This window comes from Nannochloropsis gaditana (genome assembly GCF_000240725.1).
Source record: "Nannochloropsis gaditana CCMP526 unplaced genomic scaffold scaffold771, whole genome shotgun sequence".
Classification (NCBI taxonomy): Eukaryota; class Eustigmatophyceae; order Eustigmatales; family Monodopsidaceae; genus Microchloropsis; species Microchloropsis gaditana.
The window spans coordinates 1-13,468 of NW_005803182.1; the positions used below are offsets into that span (position 1 = coordinate 1).

General features: G+C 55.9%; 7 protein-coding genes across 7 annotated transcripts; 4 read left to right on the forward strand and 3 right to left on the reverse strand.

The window, feature by feature from the left end:
- The first annotated feature begins 769 nt into the window (after positions 1 to 769).
- Positions 770 to 3,033, forward strand: NGA_0175902 (hypersensitive-induced response protein). Its single transcript, XM_005853712.1, has 5 exons — positions 770 to 1,001; positions 1,516 to 1,566; positions 1,799 to 1,948; positions 2,107 to 2,397; positions 2,584 to 3,033. Exons 1-5 carry the CDS (start codon positions 879 to 881, stop codon positions 2,749 to 2,751), a joined length of 783 nt encoding a protein of 260 aa, XP_005853774.1. The 5' UTR covers positions 770 to 878; the 3' UTR covers positions 2,752 to 3,033.
- Positions 3,034 to 3,644: 611 nt separating this feature from the next.
- On the reverse strand, positions 3,645 to 5,183 carry NGA_0175502 (uncharacterized protein; the record flags this gene model as incomplete). The annotated part of the gene is made up of 1 exon (XM_005853710.1): positions 3,645 to 5,183. One exon carries the CDS (start codon positions 5,181 to 5,183, stop codon positions 3,645 to 3,647), a length of 1,539 nt encoding a protein of 512 aa, XP_005853772.1.
- Positions 5,184 to 5,927: 744 nt separating this feature from the next.
- ECH (enyol-CoA hydratase) lies at positions 5,928 to 6,731 on the forward strand (the record flags this gene model as incomplete). Its single annotated transcript, XM_005853713.1, has 1 exon — positions 5,928 to 6,731. One exon carries the CDS (start codon positions 5,928 to 5,930, stop codon positions 6,729 to 6,731), a length of 804 nt encoding a protein of 267 aa, XP_005853775.1.
- A 650-nt stretch (positions 6,732 to 7,381) lies between these two features.
- Positions 7,382 to 8,851, reverse strand: BKDA1 (2-oxoisovalerate dehydrogenase E1 component, alpha subunit; the record flags this gene model as incomplete). The annotated part of the gene is made up of 1 exon (XM_005853711.1): positions 7,382 to 8,851. One exon carries the CDS (start codon positions 8,849 to 8,851, stop codon positions 7,382 to 7,384), a length of 1,470 nt encoding a protein of 489 aa, XP_005853773.1.
- Positions 8,852 to 9,997: 1,146 nt separating this feature from the next.
- On the forward strand, positions 9,998 to 11,080 carry NGA_0438200 (uncharacterized protein; the record flags this gene model as incomplete). Its single annotated transcript, XM_005853715.1, has 1 exon — positions 9,998 to 11,080. One exon carries the CDS (start codon positions 9,998 to 10,000, stop codon positions 11,078 to 11,080), a length of 1,083 nt encoding a protein of 360 aa, XP_005853777.1.
- A 215-nt stretch (positions 11,081 to 11,295) lies between these two features.
- NGA_0438500 (uncharacterized protein) lies at positions 11,296 to 12,057 on the reverse strand (the record flags this gene model as incomplete). Its single annotated transcript, XM_005853716.1, has 1 exon — positions 11,296 to 12,057. The coding sequence occupies one exon, from the start codon at positions 12,055 to 12,057 to the stop codon at positions 11,296 to 11,298; it is 762 nt and encodes a 253-aa protein (XP_005853778.1).
- Positions 12,058 to 12,436: 379 nt separating this feature from the next.
- On the forward strand, positions 12,437 to 13,183 carry NGA_0176202 (uncharacterized protein; the record flags this gene model as incomplete). The annotated part of the gene is made up of 3 exons (XM_005853714.1): positions 12,437 to 12,512; positions 12,771 to 12,936; positions 12,971 to 13,183. The coding sequence occupies exons 1-3, from the start codon at positions 12,481 to 12,483 to the stop codon at positions 13,181 to 13,183; spliced, it is 411 nt and encodes a 136-aa protein (XP_005853776.1). The 5' UTR covers positions 12,437 to 12,480.
- Between the last annotated feature and the right edge of the window lie 285 nt (positions 13,184 to 13,468).

Here is a 13,468-nt window from a genome sequence, read left to right on the forward strand (position 1 = left end):
CATATATATATATATATATATATATACAGAAGCACTTCCTTTATGGTTGGACTTATGCCCCCAAAAGAAATAAACAAATTACGGAAGAAGGTACAGGGGCAAACACATCAGAGATAGACGGGAATGCTCGCGAATTCAACAACTCGCAAAAGCCCGCATCAACACCTGCTGGAAGAGCTGCTCTTACGAATGAGGGCTGATCAACGTCTCTCTGTCTAGAATGAAGATGCAAATAAAGCCCCCATCAGCTGCGATGAAGTAATTTTGCACCAGGCCGTCCTAAACATGACTCCACTTTCCATCCGCAACTGCACTTTGTCTTCATTCTTCTTCAACTCATGACAGCTTGTCTATTAGACTCAAAAAGTCGTGTCTTAAGGCACTAGTGTCGCGCCTCCTGACTGTGGTACTAGCGCCCTCGTGACCCCTACTGTGGTACTTCTCGAACAGGACATGTTTGTGTGGCCGAAAATACATTTTACCGCTAAGACCCATACGCCAAGAAGAAAATAACGCAAGAAGCGTGCAAAGATCAAGCATTTCTGACTCCCTGTTATAAACGCTTCGCCGGGAACACTCCTAGATGTCACGGCATAGCTCGTTGTCGGGTCGTCGCTAAATCGATTCCCCGAAGTCGGGCTTTGGTCGTAGTCCTTCTCACATTCGTTTCTTTTGTGCCCCCACCTGAATTCATCAAGGGAATTTTATACCAACGTTTATAATTTTGCCGTGTACGACTCAGTGAGACATTCACCGTGCATTTTTTTTCCAGGTATTGCAATTGGCAGGAGCGCGGAGGTTAGACTTCTGTGAAGATCAGCGAAGCGAAAGAGGGCCCCATCTCACTATATTCTACCGCACTTTGACTCCAAGAAAACATGGGGGAGTCTTGTCTTTGCTGTGCTTGTGTCAGCACGGGCGAAGTAGGTGTGGTTGAGCGGAACTGCAAGTACAATCGGTTGGGGCTACCAGGTATCACCCTCATGTGTTGGCCGTTCGAGGTAAGAGGGAATGGATAGCTTGTGGAATACAAAGCATGCGAAGAGGGGCCGCAGACCAAGCACGAGCAAAAATAATAGGTTAATGTGGGCATGGTCATGTTGTGCTGGGTTTCCTGGCAAGTATTATTCCATTTGCGTGCCCGAAATAGTGCGACGTTCACATGAGATAAGTCGTCCTTGTTTCCTTTCGCCCGCAGGCCATGCAATCTCGAGTATCCTTGCGCATCATGCAGCTAGACATCCGGGCGGAGACTAAAACCAAAGACAATGTCTTTGTGATGGTGTATATCTCCATCCAGTATCAGGTATAGTTCCAATGCTGTATGGGGCTGGCGTGCATCATTTTTTGCTTGGTTCTGCCAGAATTACAGCGCCGTACGGATATTTCTGGGAACCCATGGCAAGAACTACAATAGCTTTGTCTACGTACAACCTCATTTTCCATTACTCACACTACCTGCCTTCAAAATGTCCCACCAACACGCTCTCTTCCCTCTTCCCCACCCCTGACAAGGTCATTCGCGAGAAGGTCTTCGACGCTGTCTACCGCCTCACGAACCCGCAGGTAAGCCCTGTTCCAAAATTATGCCAATGGATTTTCTTCTCGATCTCTATCTGACTGTCAAGCCCCCATACCGGCGTATCTGCCGAGTTGCAGTTTCCTTTGGTCCACCCCATCCCCTGCCCCTTTCCTCCACCTCCCTTTCCCCCTCTCTTCTCCAACTCCTTAACGACTACCCCCAAAGTTATGTCCAACCTTCCTCCACACTTTTTTTCCTCGGGCACTACCTCCTCAGGAACAAATTCGCGCCTACGTCTACGACGTGGTCCGGGCAACCCTGCCCCGCATGTTCCTCGACGAAGCCTTCGAGGCCAAAGACGACATTGCGCACGCCGTCAAGGCCTCCCTGCAAACGTGCATGGGCACCTATGGGTACTCGATACTGGTGAGCGTCCCGATGGCGCTTCTCGCTCTTCTCCTTATGCCATGCATGCCTTGTTCATCTGAAAGGGACGGTTCGTGTCACCTCCGACGCTCAAGGGTCTCGTTGCCCACGCCCTCCTTCTCTTGCCTGACTTCTCCTCCCTCGCATGCCTCCCATAGAACGCCCTTGTGACGGATCTAGAACCCGATTTGCGCGTCAAGGCTGCCATGAACGAGATCAACGCCTCGAAACGCCTGAAGGAAGCTGCCAGGGAGCGGGCGGAAGGGGAGAAGATCGTCCAAGTCAAGATCGCGGAGGCCAACGCCGAGAGCAAATATCTGTCAGGAGTGGGGGTGGCGAAGCAGCGCAAGGCGATTGTGGATGGGTTGCGCGAGAGCATCCTGGGATTCAGCGGCAATGTGCCGGGGACGACGGCGAAGGACGTCATGGACCTGATGCTTCTCACGCAGGTAGGGAGGATAGAACGGGAGGGACGAATAGAGAGGGGTAAAAGGGGGGAAAAGAGGATAAAACGAGGTGCAACCAGGGACAGTCCTGTTTAAAATACGACAGTTTCCCCCTCCGTATTGTTTTACGGTGTGTTCCTCTGCATGAAGCGTTGTTCTGATCGGCCTTTTTCTTTTTCTCCCCGCCAGTACTTCGACATGCTGAACCTGGTGGGTAACAATCCCTCCACCAACACTGTCTTCATCCCGCACAAACCTGCCCTTGCGCAGAATGGAGAAGAGGAAGTAGGGGACCAGGTCAGAAATGGGATGTTACAGGCGCAAAGCAGGTTTGCGCACGCGAGGATGGGGCGGTGAAAGTGCAATCCCTGGCAAGGGAATGATGACGATGGTGGTGGTCTCGGCGGAAAAGGTGGGAGATGATAGAAAGGACTCTCGGATGTGTCGCGGAATCAACCAACGGAAAGAGAGGGGTGTCAGCCACTTTCTGTGTTTGCATATTTGACAGGATTGGGGTTTCGATGAAGGGTGCTAGCAGGAGCATGTCTCTGTATTCATGTAGTACAGGGGAGCCAAGAAGTATTGAAAGCATGTTTGAGCCCGAAACAATCATGATAATGCCTCCTGGGCTCAAAAACGTTCTTCGCTGCTTCTTTGCTTTACTAGGAATGTCGACCTGGATGCTCTGAGTTGCCTGACGTGAAGCCCGATGTTGCCACAAGATGTCTCCGATCCTGTGGCCATCCGCTTCTCCTTTCGCCCGGGAATCAATTCGGAATGAGGAACTTTACATCGAATCAAAAACCATGAGAAAGGCATTGCCCCCGATCCTCCATTGAGCGAGCGAGACGATTGCTGTGACATCCTTTTCTTTGACGCTTTCTTTCCCGCTTGCATCGAGGTTGTTTCTTGCGTTTTGTCTTACAATAACACGTTATGGTCCTATTTTCTTCTGTCTCAAAAGTTTCTCTATCGACGAGTACGAATCCATGCTGGACTCACAAGTAAGCACTTTGAAAATACACAATATTCCATTTTCCCTATGTACACGCGTCGATAAAATCGTCGAGGCCTTCTGGATACTTTGACGGGCCTTCTTACAGCCTTTCATCGTAATTTTTGCAAAAAGGCCCTATTCATATGCTTGAATCATTTTTTTAATATCACAAAAGGCATGCATGCAAAAGCTTTGAAAAGTCCGCACATGTCTTCCTTACGCCGCTTCCATCCCCTATTCCATGCCCGAAATCCTATTTACTAGCTACCTCCTTCTGCTGGGCTCCATTCAATTTCAGAGCGTCCAGGAGCTCCAGCACTTCCCCCGAAGGCCTCGTTCGAGGGTAGTGGAAACCGTGCGAGCCCGACGGACCTCTGGCCATGATGCCCCCGTTCCGGGTCTTAGGGATAACCCTTCCCCCCAACGGCCTTGCCGCCCCGGTCCTGGCACCAGAGTTGAGAGTTGAGAGAGGGGTGGAGGGTAGGGGGGGAGCTACCACCAAATTCTGGACGACGGCCTTGCTGTCAATATGCTTGACAGAAAACGCAACCCGCTCGCCCACGGCCAGCGGTGCCGCATCCGAGTACTGAAAAGAGACAAGCGTTCGTCTCTGGCCTTCCCGTTTGAGGACCCCTCGTACTCCTCTGCCGGCCGCATCCACCTCGAGCTCAACAATGTGTCCGGTGTGGTCTCCTTCAGGGAGGACAGGAGGCAGGAAGCAAGCACCAGCCAGGGTAGAGGCGGGACCCCCGGTACCTGTGCTTGTCCTCGTGGTCGGCACTGGCCCTGGGATGCCGCTTGTCGCGCTGCAAGAGCCGCCACTACCTGTGCTTTCTTTTTGGGGACCCTTGAGCGTCGTCGCCCCTCCCTCCTGAGCTGCGTGGAGAATTTCCAACCCTGCCATGGTGGCCACCTGACCCGTCGAAAATCCGTTCAAGAAGGTCACCCGCACCGACGAACGCCAGTTGGACTTGGTCCCACTCAATGTATCTACACACTGAAGTGCACCGGCTGGCGCAGCGAATTCGACGAGAGCCTGCTCTCCTTGACAGGGAGGCTTCTCATCCTTCTCTTTTCCCTCTTCGTCCAACCCTCCCAACTTGACATGCGTGACCTCCCCGAATCGGTCGACAAGAGCACGTACACTAGCTTCAGTACTTCCTTCCGGTAAGCTCCTGATTTCCACGCACCGAAAGGCCAGGTCACACCCAGAGGAGTGATCGACGCGACCAATTTTTTTCCCGTTCTCACAGGTGGCCACAGACTTAGAGTGCGCAACAGCCTGGGCCAGCAGGAGGCGCTCCTGGCCGCATGTGCCTCCAACGTTCTCCAATACTTGCCTTATTTGTGGTAAGGACAATAATTTTGTGACCGGAATCGAGCCACTCCGCATGTGTTTGGCAATTGTGTAGTTGGTCTTCAAATTCTCCAATGAGAAGAGCGCTTCGATTGCATGCCTGAGAGAGTCTACCAAAGCGGGGTCCCAGAAAGAAGAGTCATTCACGGGCAATGACGAACATACGACAGACCGATTAAAGGCAGGCGACGGGTCGTGACAGTCGTCCACAAATGTGGAAGGTGTGTGTTGCAATGGATGAGGCTGGAATTGCGATGCATAGCGAAAATTAAGCCGCTGCTCGCCTCTTTCTCCATTTGACTGGTGGAACTGATAGTGATGTTGGTTTGAGAACTGATTGTAATCGGATTGAAGCTGGTTTTGGCCTTGATAGTTGTACGACACGGTGGACGGGCTCGGGGAGGAGGTTGGATTGGAGGAGGACTGCGTGAACATCCTTGAAGGTATGAAAGGCGGGCATGTCGACCTCAAAGTTGGGCGTTGGCGATCTTTTGAACCCGTGGAATCGCCCATGACGCTCGATAGGGAAGGCTTGCTGTGTCGTGATTGCAGTGAGAGCGCCTTTAAGTAAAGTGGCAATAAGGAAGGGGGGGCGCCGGGAAAGGGAGGGGCCAGGACCACGGGCGAGAGCTAGGAACTCAGGCGAAGGCCAGGCCTGCCGGCTTTACTGCTACTCTGGACACTTTATAATCGTCAGCACACCAAGGGGGAAAAAGACTTCCAACCAGCGTGGCGAGACAATTGAAACCTCCCCGATTCGTGGGGACCTGATGTCCGCCTCCTTGCGAAGGAGGAAAAGGCAAGAAGAGGTAGGGGCATTGCACATGGCTCAATATTCCGTTTGAATGCCCTCGCTGTTCCTGCACTGCTGCATGGGGAGACGTCGCTGAACGCATGACATATTCGGTGCAACATGCCGGCCATGTCCAAGGCCACCATGTCTTTAAGAGAGTGCGTATCAGAAGGAGAGGAGGTGCGTTGTATGATGTACTCGCCTATTGCTCGGCCATCATTTCCAGTCCTGTTCGTCGTATCTTGTTCATACAATTTCTTTTTCTTTTCACCTTGCACACATCTACCCACAGTATGCTGGCCCGCTCCATCCTTTGTCGTCCTGCCGTTAGGTATGGTTTGACGAGCTCAATCCCCTGCCTGCGGACAAACTGTCAAATGTCGCTGATGTCTACGGCCCCGGCAGGGAAATGGGAAAAGGAATACGACTTCATACTGGCGGAAAAGAAGGGCAAAGTTGCCCTTCTGACACTGAACCGGCCCAAGGCCTTGAATGCCCTGTGCAACGGCATCATCCAAGACCTCATCGATGCCACCACGGCCATCGCGGCTGATGATACTGTCGGTGCAATCGTTCTGACCGGCTCGACGAAAGCTTTCGCTGCAGGTGCGGACATAAAGGAAATGAAGGACAAGTCATTCGTGCAGGCCTTTAGCTCGAACATGTTTGCAGAATGGGGTCACATTGCCCGGGTAACCAAGCCTATCGTGGCGGCTGTGAATGGTTATGCGCTAGGAGGGGGTTGTGAGCTGATGATGATGGCAGACATCGTCATCGCCGGAGAAAACGCCAAATTTGGACAACCTGAGATCACGCTGGGGGTGATTCCTGGGTGCGGAGGGACGCAGCGCCTGGTCCGGGCGATAGGGAAGAGCAAGGCGATGGAGTTGGTGTTGACAGGCGGAATGATAGATGCGCTGCAGGCGGAGAGAGATGGCCTCGTGTCTAAGGTGGTGCCCGCCGAGAAAACCGTCGACGTGGCCCTGGAAATGGCGACCAAGATCGCCTCCTTTTCCTTGCCTGTGGCGGCGGCCGCCAAGGAGACTGTGAACGCGGCATTCGAACTCAATTTGGCGGAGGGTTTGCGGTTCGAGCGGCGGATTTTCCACAGCCTCTTCGCCCTCCAGGACCAAAAAGAGGGAATGGCAGCCTTCGTGGAGAAAAGGAAGCCCACGTTCACGAATACGTAAGCGCCAACGGAGGAAGTAGGAAGAAAGAGATTGCAAAATCGATGCTAGCGTCAGAAGGGAAATGTGGGGGGACGGGTGCGACAAGACGTGCGGGGGAAGCACGGAAAAGCAGGGAAAAGGAGGATACATGCATGCGATACTGGAGGCACAGGCCCCGATGATGTGAGCACGGTGAGAAAAAACAAAGGGTTCGAGTATGCCGCGGAGGGTCTAGCGTGAGGAATGTGCTCCTTGACGATGGGGACGGAAGGAATTTTTTTCACAGCCCACGAGCAGCGAATCCTCTGCCAGGCGCGTGGGAGGGACCTCACGGCAGGCTGGAAAAATGACAACGACAATGCCCGATTTCTTTGGTCACAGCAAGCGTTGTCTCACCTATGGACAGGGTTGCGCTATGCTACTATCGACAAGCTGATTATGCACATGATACATTCCACCTATACTGGCTCCAATCCCTCCGAGGCTTTCCCTCTTTGACAGCTATTGCCTCTTAACGCTCCTTCGTCACACCTTGCATCCATACCGCATTCGAAATATTCTCCCTCCTCCCACTGTGTCCAACCCAAGCGTTGATACAGCTCCATGCTACATTTCTCGGCATTGTCCCTCCATCCGTCCCGTCCCATTTCCTCCCCCACCGTGGAACCCGCTCAGTGCCCCTTCCCTGTGCCCTCTTTGTACACATCCGGGTACTTTTCAACGTGATCCCGCAGTCCCGCCTCCTGTTCGCGCAAATGCCAGGGCTTCTCCCGGTACACATCTTCGAACAAAGCCTCCATTCCCGGCTTTGGCTTCACTTCCGCACGCTCAAGAGCCCGCAGCACCGCCATCCGCTCCTCGTCTCGCAGTTGGACCTCGTCTTCGTCCGACCACCACCCTTTCCCCTCCATCCAGGCCCGAAACCGGCGGAGGGGATCCTCCTGTCCGTGCCACTGTTTAATTTCCGACAAGGACCGGTAGCGCGTGGAGTCGTCCGAGGTCGAGTGGTGCCCCACGCGATAGGTCATGGCCTCCACCAGCACGGGCTTTCCCTCCCGGACGCACACCTCCCGAGCCGCCTGACAGGCATGATACACGGCCAAGACGTCGTTCCCGTCCACCCTCAGGGCATGCATGCCATAGCCGGGGGCGCGGGAGACGACACCATCCCCACGAAATTGCTCCTTGACGGGCGTGCTGATGGCGTACCCGTTGTTGCGACAGAAGAACAACACGGGGGCTTGCAAGGTGGCGGCGAAATTGAGGGCCGCGTGGAAGTCGCCCTCGCTCGCGGCCCCTTCCCCGAAGAAACAGATGACACAGCGTTTGTCTTCCGCCGACTTGGAAGCGTCCTCGAGCTTGATCCCGTAGGCCGCCCCCACCGCGTGGGGGATCTGGGTGGCGAGGGGGGAAGAAATGGTCTGGAAGTGCAAGGCGGCCGTGCCGTAGTGGATGGGCATCTGCCGGCCTTTCCCCAGGTCGTCCCGGTTGGAGAAGCATTGGTCCGCAAACTGATCGAGGGTGAACCCGCGCCACATCAAGACCCCGCCCTCCCGGTACTGGGCCAAGACCGGGTCCTCAGGCCGGAGGGCGGCGGCACTGCCCACGTGTGTGGCTTCCTCCCCCGTGCAGGTGATGTAGAAGGAAATCCGACCTTGCCGCTGCGCGTTGTAGAAAATGGTGTCCATGGCTTGCAGCCGTACCATCGTGTGGTACATGCGGCGGACAACAGCTTGGTCAAGGTCGGGAACGAGAGCCCCGGAACGCACACGGCCGTCTGTCTCGAGCACCCGGTATACAGGCCAGACTACATGCTCTTCGGGGGCAACCACGTGAAGCGAGGAGGTGAAAGGAATCCCCTCGGGCGGTGCGCCGGGAAAGTCACCGTGAGAAGCCTCTGTTGGAGGGAGGACGCAAGACTGCGGCGGTGCAGCCGACGATGCTGTCCGTTGCGACGCCGTGCCATCAAATCCCTCTCCCTCATGCTCCGAAGGCACGGTGCTTGAGAGCTCTATGGAGCCGGAGTCATCGGCGGGTACAGCTTCGGCGGTGGAGCGTGACTGAGGCGGGTTCGGTGTAGGTTGTAGACTAAGCAATCGGCGTCCACACCCAGGCCTCGAGCCCCGGTGACCATGTTGCATCCCTGCGGCTGATAAATTCAGCCTACGCAGCCCCCTCTGTGACTGTATGGCAAATGCATGCTGGCTTAAAATGTACCGTAGCGGGCGACAGTACATTTTTGGTGCCCTATGTACGCCCAAGACTTGACACCAGAACCTGTTCCACGATGTGCCGGCAGTGGAAAAGGTTCTTGTGAAACATCATTGTTGAGTCACGACCATCACAAAGACTCCCAGAGCGCACGAGTTACCGTCCCACTGTCGACCAGGTCTGTGTACTTGATAGATATTGGGGGTCAGACACGCAATGGCAGGACAGAGAGCGGAACCCGGGTTTTCCCCCCTACCCCCCCCCTTCGGCGATTTCAAGTTCATGTCACCAAACCGACACACAGTGGCCAAGTCGAACGGGGCACTCGATCCTTGCCTCCGCCGAGGATTGCCAGGCCTTGCACACGCCTGGGGCTTCTAAAATTCGAAGCGTCTCGTTTCTCGTGTGGAAGCACGCATGCCCGTCAGTGCACGCAGAGCCGCCCTCCACTTGTTAAAGCAACGAGACTATGAGTTCATCCACTTAGCTAGCAATCAACTCCCTTCTGCTCGATCCATTCCCTTCCGCATTCTTAGGCCATGCACGTGGGGAGCCTTTTGGCATGGCTGACGCTCTTGTGCTGCTGTTATAGTTGTCGCCTGGCTTATGTGACATCCCCCCTTGCCCCAGGACGGGGCCACGGGCAGCGGACGGTGACTATTACCCCGCAACGGCCCGTACCTCTTCTATTGCAACCGCTGACAAACTATCCTTGCGCCACGCTTTCTGCCCGTCGTTCCTCTTTACCCGTATTTTCATCCTTTTCGTCCTTCTTTGCCGAGCGGGCTGGAGTGAACGCGACGACCAGCGGGGATAACTTGGCATATGAACTGCGCCTTCTGGAGCTGGAGAGTCGGCTCTTGAAATTGGAGGGAATCACGGGGCGGACGGCTAGTTCAGGCGGTGGTGGGGCAAGCGGGGGGAAAAAACGTGGGGGGAACGTGCAAGGTGCAACGGGCACCGGTAGCAGCGCTTTCAACCACATTCTTCCAGACGGGGAGCAGCTGTTGTTAGGCTGCACGTTCGCCGGGGCCGTGCTCGGCTTATTCGTGGGCCGCGCCTTATTTAACCGACAAATGTACCTGGGCAGTGTAGGGGGTGCTGTTTTGGGCGTGCATTTTTTCAACAAGGAAGGGAACTTCGGGGCCTGTATCCGGGCCCTGGGGAAGCTGGTGCTCTACGCCTGCGACCGGTTGGCCTACGCCTGGTCCGAGCTCAAGTTCAATTGGAAGGCCTGGAGGGTGTACGAGCGGAGCTTCAAGAAGCTGGAGAGCCTGGACAAGGAGATGCAGGTGTCGAAGAAGATCAAGGCGTGGGACCAGCAGTACCAGGTGTCCACCAACCTGAACGGGTGGTGGCGGAAGTTCCAAACCTCGGCCAAGGGCCTGGAGGAGAGCTTGAAGGAGCAGGCGGTCTACTGGCAGCGCACCCAGCGGCTCAGGGACGAGCAGCGGCAAGCGCAGATGATCCACCAGGAGATTCAGCGGCAGCAGGAGAGGGAACGGGCCCGGCAAAACGGGGGGGGGGTAAGCGGAGGGGCCTTTCAATCCACCAGCGTCGAGACCGAGGCCCCGGCGTCGCTTCGACCCGAGTCGGAGCAAGGCGAAGGAGCGCGGGGCCAAGGTCGAGGGGAGCCTCTGACCGCGCAGGGTCCAAGGCCCGGAGCCGGGGGCGGGTGGTCCGCCCCTCGCGCACAGGCCTCCGCCCTTACCCCTGCCAGTGGCCCCCAGCCGGCCTCCCACCCCTCTCATCCCGGCGCCTCCCCACCTTCCCATTTCTCTTCCATCTCGTCTCGCCAGGGCCTCGACACGCCGGGGGCAGTGGGAGGTCCGGGCGGGCGCCCTCCCCCTCCCTCCTCCCCGGGCCTCGCCTTTGAGTTCAACCGTTTCGTCAAGAGCCTCGGTGGAGCCACGAGCGGCATCTCTCGCTCCTCCAATCCCGCGGCCTCTCCCGTGCCTTCGCCTTCCTCCCCCGCCTCCCCTCCTTCCCTCACTGTAAATAGCATCGAGGGACTCGAGGGCCAGGCGCGGTCCATGGATGCTGGTGCCCCGCCGCCCCACGTGGACGAGCGTGAGCCGTTCAATCTGTCCTCCCCCTCTTTGGGAAGTGGCGGTGTGGAAAAGAAAGGTTGGGAGGGCGGGAGCGAAGTAAACATGTAAAGGAGGGGGGTCTCGGCAAGGGGGGCGGCATGAGGGCCGGGCTAAGAGGGAGGAAAGACCCGAGGGCGCTTTCGCTTTGCTTGCAAGGAAATGGAAAAGTGTGATGCTAGGGCTCCGGAAACTGTTTTTAATTTACTGCTCAAGGGCGTGTGAGAGCGCATTCTTATGCGCGCCACGCGGCCGCCCTCCTGAGGGGTGAGAAGCCCTCCGCTTTGCTATCTACCCTTTTTTTTCTCTCCCCCCTTATCCTTTCCCTCGCTCCCTCCGAAGGCCTTGCTCAGCATTGCCACAATCTTGGAAAACCATAGGAAGGAGACGGCAAGGATGCCGAGGGCGCCGGCTTTGATCACCCAGTGGGTACGTGGACTGACCAAGGTATAGTAGGTCAGGAAAGGGCCGCCGACAACACGGGCCAGAGTAAAAATGATGGCGAAGAGGGCTTTGTTCGCCTCGGCCACAGGGGCGTCATTGTAACCGAGCTCTCGGAAGAGGTGGATGGTGTGCATGAAAGGGTTGGAGACCTCCATCAAGAACAGGCACATGCCGAGCTCGGCACCGGAACGTTCGTTTATGAGCCCCGTCAAAAGGCCGGCCAGGGAAGCCAGGTGGTGGAAAAAGTTCATGGTATCGAAATGCCGCTTCCGGACGTCGTTTAATGTGCAGGCCACGTAGTCGTAGATGAAATAGCCCGTGCTGACGTTCAGGACAATGATCTGATTGCGGGTGTTCGGGCCCCCGATTTTGCAAGGAGTCTCCAGCAGAACCAGAACCAGGGTCAGGTAAGCAGAAAGAAAGGCGTGGAGGATGGAGACGGTCCGGTTTCGAAAGTCGAAGCTTGTGCCCGAGATGGCCGGCAGGACACAGACGAGGCCGAACACTACTGACCAAGCTACCGTAGACAGGATTAATCCGGGCCACCGGTCTGCCAGTATATCCACGTAGGGCTGGATGGCTGCAAGGAGATCCGTCGTCTTCATGATGAGTGGAGGAGGGACTAAGGGACGTGTGTCCGAGCGTGTGTGTGGCAGATCGAAGAGTTGTTAGAATCCTACTAGTAGTAGGAGAAAGCGTCGCTTGATGCAACACGGGGGTGAACGATCTGTCGCAGCTCACAATGCTGCTACCTGGACGCTGAGTCCTACGCATGCATGCCGTGGATATAGCCATGAATATAGACATCAACCTACGGCATGGACCAAACACTCTGACCGTTGCCTGCAATTATGCCATAATCAGTCTGGACACTGTTATCACGGGAGTCGGTGCGGCGAGTCACTCCCTCGCCAAGATTGCAATACTAAGATGACCAACGTTTCCTTCCGGCACTCGAGACTTACTTTAACGCCACTGACCGCGCATCAGGACAGATATACCTGCTATGCACCATCGGCGGCGTGGAGATGGCGGAGGCGGCAGCAGAAAATCAGATGAGGTGAGGACATTTTGATGCTATAGTGCTTTCAAGTCACACCAGTATGAGGGAAATTGGACGAGGTTTGCGTATCATTGCTCCCCCGTCCGAAGAGTATGATGATCTGACAAGCGTGTAAGTGCGTATATTGCTGGCGTCTTGTCCCTGTCTCAGACGGCTGTACATGGATGTGGCAGACACCATTTCTGAGATCGCCTTTCTTCCTCTTACGGGGTTGTCCCCTCAGGACGTACTCATTTCCTTAATGAAATTGGTAAGAGAAGGGCACCCCGCCGCTTTGGAGGCACAAAATATCTACCAGCGTGACAATAATCAAGTAAATTTTCTGGGCCGGGCCCGTGCATTGCTGGAAGAGGAAGGGGTCTCGAAGCACCTCTCCCCGCCGCAGGAGCATCCCGGACAGAAGATATCTGGCGATGGGCCTGTACAAAACGTGCCATCCCCTTCCTTGGAGATAGTATCCTGTGGCGATGGAGATTATGCAGGAAAAGTGCACAATCCTCAGCCGTCGCACCAGACGGGCCACCGAGAGCAGGAGCAAAAGCCGCAGCCCCACGAGCCACCAGATCCCCAAACAGTCCACCAAGGAATACCGCCCTCTGTGTCGGATGCTGGGGAGAGGAACGAAGGTAGATATCTGGAAAGCATGGGCGTTGCTGGTGTGCCCCTAGGACCCCACGCTTATCCCTCGTCCTTTGTCCCCGCTCGAAGCGACGCCCCTCTGCCTCCTGGCTTCCCATCGCAAGCAGGGTTCCCGGAGGGCCGGGCCATGGCCTTAGGCAACGGTGGTATGCCCCCCTTCTTGGCCGGCGGCCCTATGCCCTATTCGGGACTGCAGGGGTTCCAGCGTCTGGGAAATGCATCGGAGGGCCCAGGCAGTCACCCTCAGGACGTGCCAGGGCTCACGAGGTCTCTTGGTCCCCTGTGACTGTATGGCAAATGCATGCTGGCTTAAA

Excerpts from the sequence above, each read along its gene's own strand:
- NGA_0175902 (XM_005853712.1), top strand. The coding sequence starts at position 879 with ATGGGGGAGTCTTGTCTTTGCTGTGCTTGTGTCAGCACGGGCGAAGTA. Across the intron at positions 1,002-1,515 it reads TCATGTGTTGGCCGTTCGAG|GTCATTCGCGAGAAGGTCTT; the intron begins GTAAGAGGGAAT and ends ACCCCTGACAAG. Across the intron at positions 1,949-2,106 it reads CCTATGGGTACTCGATACTG|AACGCCCTTGTGACGGATCT; the intron begins GTGAGCGTCCCG and ends TGCCTCCCATAG.